General features: G+C 35.4%; 1 protein-coding gene across 2 annotated transcripts; it reads right to left on the bottom strand.

Annotated features, from left to right (window-relative positions):
* Positions 1 to 1,804: 1,804 nt before the first annotated feature.
* On the bottom strand, positions 1,805 to 6,086 carry LOC140774147 (zinc finger CCCH domain-containing protein 18-like). Of its 2 annotated transcripts, none has more exons than XM_073117017.1 (8): positions 5,792 to 6,086; positions 4,312 to 5,206; positions 4,026 to 4,193; positions 3,740 to 3,919; positions 3,056 to 3,132; positions 2,803 to 2,961; positions 2,634 to 2,706; positions 1,805 to 2,413 (listed from the first exon to the last, which is right to left on the bottom strand). In XM_073117017.1, exons 2-8 carry the CDS (start codon positions 5,187 to 5,189, stop codon positions 2,368 to 2,370), a joined length of 1,581 nt encoding a protein of 526 aa, XP_072973118.1. In that variant the 5' UTR covers positions 5,190 to 5,206; positions 5,792 to 6,086; the 3' UTR covers positions 1,805 to 2,367. The 2 variants fall into 2 exon arrangements, with proteins under 2 accessions (XP_072973118.1, XP_072973117.1); XM_073117016.1 differs by having other exon boundaries at positions 1,805 to 2,416; positions 5,792 to 6,085.
* Positions 6,087 to 6,859: the final 773 nt, after the last annotated feature.

Raw genomic sequence — 6,859 nt, 5'->3', positions numbered from 1 at the left:
CGATTATATCATTAAGTATCATGAAATTATACTCTATTAATTATAAAAATTAATCACGTTTGATTCTAAATAATCAAAATTAAAATCAAAAGAAATACAAAATATGTTTAATAATAAAAATATAAATATATGATTTTTTAATGTAGCAATACTTTAAATAAATATAAAGTATAAAATAATAATAAATAAAAAAATAAAAATAAAATTTGAGTAGTTAAGATAATTAATTTTGTTAGTTATATATCTAAATTTATTATTTCTTATATAATAACAATATAATCTCACGGGATAACTAATCTAATCTTTTAATCTCTCTCATGGGATAACTAACCCAATCTTTTAATCTCTCTCACGAGATAACTAATTCAATCTCAACCTTAAACAGACGCACCCTAAAAAAGTATTACTTGTGTGTACCCTTCAAAATATATTGCTGTTACATTTTGACGGTATAAGTTAATATCTTTGTAAGCAGTGGTAAAACTACTTAAATAACCTTAGCTAAAGGGAATAGACATAAACAAGAGCAGAGGTATCCAACCAAAAATAAATATAAACAAAAAATTGAATTATAAGTAGCATTCATGTAAAAATTGTGTTTTGAGGAATATAGATGCAAATGCCGATTTCTAAGGAGTATGTACACAGATAAGAAATTCTAAACAGTATGTATGCAAAAAAATAAAATAACCCTACACTCGATTGCCATTTGGTTGCCAAGCAATTGACTAGAGAAAAAGAAGTGAAAAGGACAGGTTGATCATCGTTTGTTGTATCTATCTAGCTAAAGAACACTCCACAAAACACAGGATGTTGTCTTGTTTTTTAATCAGAAATCAGATGACTACTGCATGGTTGGGATCACCATACTTCAAAATAGGTAAAACTAAAAGATAGGGATAACACCAACCCCAGTCATCAATCCATTCTGGGCCTACTGATTGATAGAGAAATGATGCGGCCTCTCAAGTTATGAAAGAGTCAACTAGATGCAGTTCAAAGGAATGAACCAGGTCCACAATGCTCATTGATTCTCTCTGTCCCCAAAATATTTTGGAAAGGCAATTGCTTGGCAATAGAAAAAACTCACATGAGAGAGTGGTCCCAGATGTCCTCAAGGATCTTATGCCATCATCTCTAATCCTCTTTCTTTTAAGGGATGAATCCATGAAAGAACCCATGCTCTACTGCAACTTGGTTGTGGTCCTCCCTATCCAATTCAACCATAATGTAATGAGGGAGACAGTTCACTCAAGACCCACTTTTGAGGCACTTGTGTGCTTTAGAGAAAAGTTTGGCCAGTCACATGGAGTGTCTTAAAGATTTTGCCAGAATGGATGCTTCATGGCTATCTTGCTAGCTTATTGCAAGAGTCCAGACTTAAAACAAACAACAAAAACCAACAGTAATGATTCCATGACACACTAATTAAACTCAAGCTTCAGTGGAACAAAAGAGAGATTTTGCAATATCCTTGGCTCTTTACAAAAGTTTGATTGAGATAGAATATAATAGATTAGGTACTACAGAGTAAATATTATCAAACAAGGAGAGCAGGCAACAAATTGTTCTCAAGAACTGAACTGACAAACTTCGAAACAAGTTGTTGAGAGGATCATCAAGTATGAATGGCATAAATTGAAAGGACTTATAAAGAGAGAATAATAATTTAGTGATGATAAATGTTACCGATATGCAATTTCTGATTACCTTTAGCTACTCAACAAACTAAAAGATAGCAACATAGAAAATGTCAAGAGATTATTAAAAAGTTTCTTTTGCATAATTCACCTGGAAACATTAATTGAGAAAAAGTAACATATAAACAAGCATGTATTGTACATCTCACAGGATTAACGACAATAGTTATATCCAATATCTACCACAACTGAAGAAAGAAATTAAAAAACCTTAAGAAAATTTCTTTTATTTTCTAAAAGATACAAGTAAAATTCTATAACTTAATAATATCTTCAACTGCTTTACTATAAGAAGTATATAACAATCTCAACTATCTATTCAAGTGTTGTGGAGACCTCCATCTAGTTGCTTAGTTGCTGAAATAATCCTATTCCAGAGTAAAGTATATTAAATCTTCCCCTTTGTACCATCACAGAGAGTTTGCGTCTGTGATACCTGGGTAAGTGTATGACTGTATGTAGCTTCAGTATCATCTTTGTAACTCTAATTGGTTAAGAGGAAGATGCTCCCGTATATGGTTGATGGTAAAGAGCTTGCACGAGACCTCTGCGAGGGATGAGGATGAGAGAAGGGAATGGTGAAAATTCTCACTTCGCTTTCAGGAACGAAATTCTATACAAGCTACTTGAAGTGTTAATGTTTCTCATATGGCTCAGAAAATACTACTCAATAAAGAAGTGATGCAAATGGACTCTCAGGAAGATCAACATCACTGCTGCAAGATGAAATGAGAAAAAGGGTCAGAAATTTGAACAAAGTATATTAATTATCTATGAACCCAAATGTCCAGTAAAGGTTACTATAATAATCTCAATAAAACTACTAAAAGATAGAATGACAGTTATTCAGAAAATTCCATTAAGAAAATGGTTGTTTCTAGCTCAAAGTTGTTTAATTTGGATCACCAGAATCATTTGCTCTCATTTGCTTACCTATCTTGATTGCTGTAATTGCTTGCCGAGCAACTAATTGGCTTTTTGGTAATTGATTGTTCACTCAGATGATCTGCAAGTGAGGATTATATACTGAATGAGCATTATCTGAGGCACAAGATTTTAAGGAGAAGGTAACTGTCAATAAAGGAAAAAAAAATTCCTTTACCTTCTGAATATGGATTTTCATAACCAAGGGAGTGTTTTCGCACCAATTGCTTTGGATTTAGTTGGAACTCGAGAAGGCGCTTCTCAAGTTCTATTTCCGGTTCTTGCTCCTCAATCTGCTGCCTTTTCAGATATTCTGAATTATAGCACAACCGTGACACTGCAACAGGAGGAAGAGAGAAGAGAAAAGAGATATTAAAATCAATAGATAAGACAAAATAGGATCCATGACACAATTGGATTTCTCAACTCACTTGCATTTCTATCTTGATCTGTTTGGGACAATCGTGCATTGTAATAGCTTGGTAGGTCTGTTTTTTCAGCATTCTTCCTGCAATATGAATCTTATTAGGATTTGAAGAAAATTGCTACAACTACGAAGAGTTTAGACATAAAAAACAAATCATGTGATACAGCTGTGTTTTATTTTCGTCCATAATTGTGTTGAAACTTATAATGCATAAGAGATCCCAAAATATATTGACAAACTTATCAATAGTAAATTCAACATATCCATGTTAAAATCTTACAAGAAAAGAGGACTTGGGTACAAGGTGCATGCATACATTGACCAATAGAAATCACATCCTCTAGTCATTTTGAACAGATATTTGGGTCCAAAAGAACCAATATATTTCTCTAATATGTTGTGACAAAATTACATATCGTATTTCTGTATATGAGATGTAAACATGGAAAAAACCAACACAAACACATATACTAATAACATATTCCAGTTGACATGTATTCTCTAAAAAATGACATTTACTTAGTATGATGAGTAACAGATTGATTCTACCTCACATAGCTGCACTGATCATTATGCATGAAAACTGCAAACAGTCTGTGGTACGACAGTTCAACAAAAACAACTATTTTCGGTGCAAGTACAGCAGATAAAAGAGAAACTAGTAAAGCAGTTCAGCAATAGAACCGACCTGTCAGTAAGCTTCGCTTTTTCCTTATAGGGCTTGACAAGAACTCGAGCACCACAGATATAGTGGGGATGCCCCTTTGCTAGGATCATTTTCACAGTCTCTGCATAGAGGAAGCTAACAAAGCCAAACATTCGTTTCTCCTGACGGGGAATTCTCACATCACGAACTGGACCATACTGCCTGATCAGAATAAAAGAGATCATAGCCTAAATTAAAAAATCTGCCCTATATACTCACTACAACATGCTCAAACATATTTAAAGATGAATAGGAAGAAGAAAACTACCTGAAATAGTCTAAAACGTCTTCCTCAATGAATGTGCTTTCAGCAGGGAAAGTAAGATAAATCTGATGTGAGCTAGCAATGGCTCCTTCTTGGTCACATCTCTCATTCCTGTACTCCAAGTACTTGTGAGAATCTTCTACCAGAACGACTGAATGTTGTCCATGCGGTCTGCAATAAAAAACACTATGTATAATTGAAACTTGGATTAAATTTCCAAAAGATTAATCTATGTAGAGTTATCCTGTATCAGGAGAACCTGGAGATAACAAAAGAGCAGACCAAATACCTATCAATCAGCCGAATACTTTTCAACCTTGCGAGCAATTTTGTTAAGCTATAACCTGGCTTCCCATGTCGCTGGCTTTCCGTAAGGTATCCCTCAGCTTGAAGAGCCTTCCCGTACATATCAAGATACATCATTGGTAGTGAGGCTATTGAAACAGGAATTCTTCCTCTAAATTTCAAGAGTTCCCTAATCTCTATCTCTAACTTCTCGAGTGACCCAGGTAAAAAGGCTGGGTCTTCACCACCAAGATCAACAGAGTTTGGACTATATATATGAGAAGAGAACCCCTCAGGGATGGCCTGACCATGGATGTACCTACAATTAGTCCCATGCTTACAGTATCCCTTGTAGTAATAATGGCAGGTTTTGTTTGGTAATTCCACGCCACCAAGAGGGCCTCTCATGCCAGACCTTGCATCCAAACTACCACTCAATCCAGCATCTTGATAAAAGTAATCACTTGAGAACTCAGGCTCTAATTGATTCAGATGTTGTAATTGCTCCTCTAAGCTAAATAAGTCAGCTTGGTTATGAATAGGAAGTGGAAGGTCTATGCTATGTAAAAGAAGCTGCTGATCAGAGGGAAGCTGAGGCTCCCAATATGGCGCAGGGATTCGAAAGCTGGAAGGTGATGAGGAGGGTCGTGCTAGAGCAGGGGAGGAAGATAGATATTGAGGGGAATGGTTAGGAATGGACATGAGGAAAGATTTGGCTTCTTCAATCAGTGAATAGATTTTGATGTCTGTAGTAAAAGCATACTCCATAATTTCTTCGCGGGTATAGTTTAGAAGAAGGTAGCCAATTATCTTGGTGGCATGCTCTGGCTCAAGTTTTTGGAGTCTACTGAGCACAATCTTGGCGCATTCACTGACTTCCATTTCAAAGGTCCCAACCTCTGGAATGGATAGAAAGAGAAGGTCAGCGATAAATAATTTCTTTTACAACTACCAATACATCAAAGAAAAAAAAAAGAACCTTAAACAACATCGCATGAAACAAATAAGAGTTATTGCAGAATCCTTGAAAAATATCATACCACAACTCTAACTCTCACTGTACGAAAGGAAAAGAAGAACAGAAGAAAAGGAAATTACCAAACAAACAACCTTTCAGACTTATGTTTACCTATAGAACTGCTTATATCATTTGCTTACTCCCAAGATCAAATATAGATAGCCCAAGACCAGACCTTTTAGAAGAACAACCAAGCAGTCTTCACTCACTAGGAAAAGGGGGCAAAAAAGAAAAGGAGAAGAGACTCTTTGGCCCAAAAAAGAAAAATCAAAAGAGTTACGAAATAAAACTTTCCTTTAGAAAGGAAACCTCTTTGTACTTAGACATACAGTTCAGAAAAAATTGGATGGAGGAAGAACAACACAAAAAAAAAAAAAAATTCCAAGAACCAAACCTTATAAGAATAAAAAATTCCACAGAAATAAATCAAAGAGCATGAGAAAGAAGTAAAAAGAGCGTCAACTACCTTACTCTATTGCTGGAGGTAGTGAAGGCACTCCAATCTCCTTACCCTGAAACACATTAAAAAGAAAGAAAGAGAAAAAAAGAAAAAGAAAGAAGAGATGAATAAAGAAGAGAAGAAAGAAAATTCTTTGCGCGAATCGATGGGAAAGAACTGCGAAGGGCACCACCAGTATTTATATATTGCTAAGAGATGAGAAGAGAAGAGCTTATTATGGTATCTATTACAGATACAGTATATATTTGATCACCACCGGAGATTTACAGGGTGTCTTTCCAAATAGTACGGTTGTTCTCAGGGGAAAAATCATGGGGAAAATCCTCCATAAAATCGACTGATTGATTTGGACTTACAATGACCAATCTGCCCCTACAAACTGCATCTCCACCATATTCGTCGCCAGATATATTACTTCAGTTAATTCCACTCTCACTCGCTCCGGTTGCATGATCTTTTCCTAAAGTTCATGCGGTAAATATGAGACGGATAGCGGTGGATCGTCTGCAACCCATACTGCACGAACATACTTTGCCGCCCTTAAAAGAAAAATAAGGGTAAAAGAAAACGAAAAGCTTTGGAAACTACGAAACATTACAAATGTTCTGGTAAATAGATATGGGATTATCCTCGTGACCTCTCCTGACGCAAGAGATATTTAATTTGACAGAGATAAAATTATAAAAAATTTAGCTCTAACTTCGATTGTAAAAAATTCTATTGTTCTGCGATATTTAAATTCTAGCCTATTTTTTTAATTAAACCAAATAATTTAAATATGTCGAAATTCATATACTATTAAACGTACGTATTAGACGCTCAAGACGATCTACTTATTCGTTACAGGCGAAAGGTCGCACGATGCATGCCTTCCACCTGTCGATTGACACGAATGGCTATTTCTGGAAAATAGATTAGGCTTCTCTAACAACAAGGGTAATTACGTCAATCGAGAAAACCTGTTCCACCGTCTGTAGTTTCGAGTACGATGAATGTGGCAAAACTATCAACAAACATCTCCGCTATCGGATAATGAACTTCACTTACTCCAATTAAAAGATGCCAAATGGTATA

The sequence above is a fragment of the Typha angustifolia genome, chromosome 13 (genome assembly GCF_048772165.1).
Source record: "Typha angustifolia cultivar Huaian chromosome 13, ASM4877216v1, whole genome shotgun sequence".
NCBI lineage: Eukaryota > Viridiplantae > Streptophyta > Magnoliopsida > Poales > Typhaceae > Typha > Typha angustifolia.
Note: the sequence above shows the minus strand (reverse complement) of the source record. Positions and strands in the feature narration are given on the sequence as shown.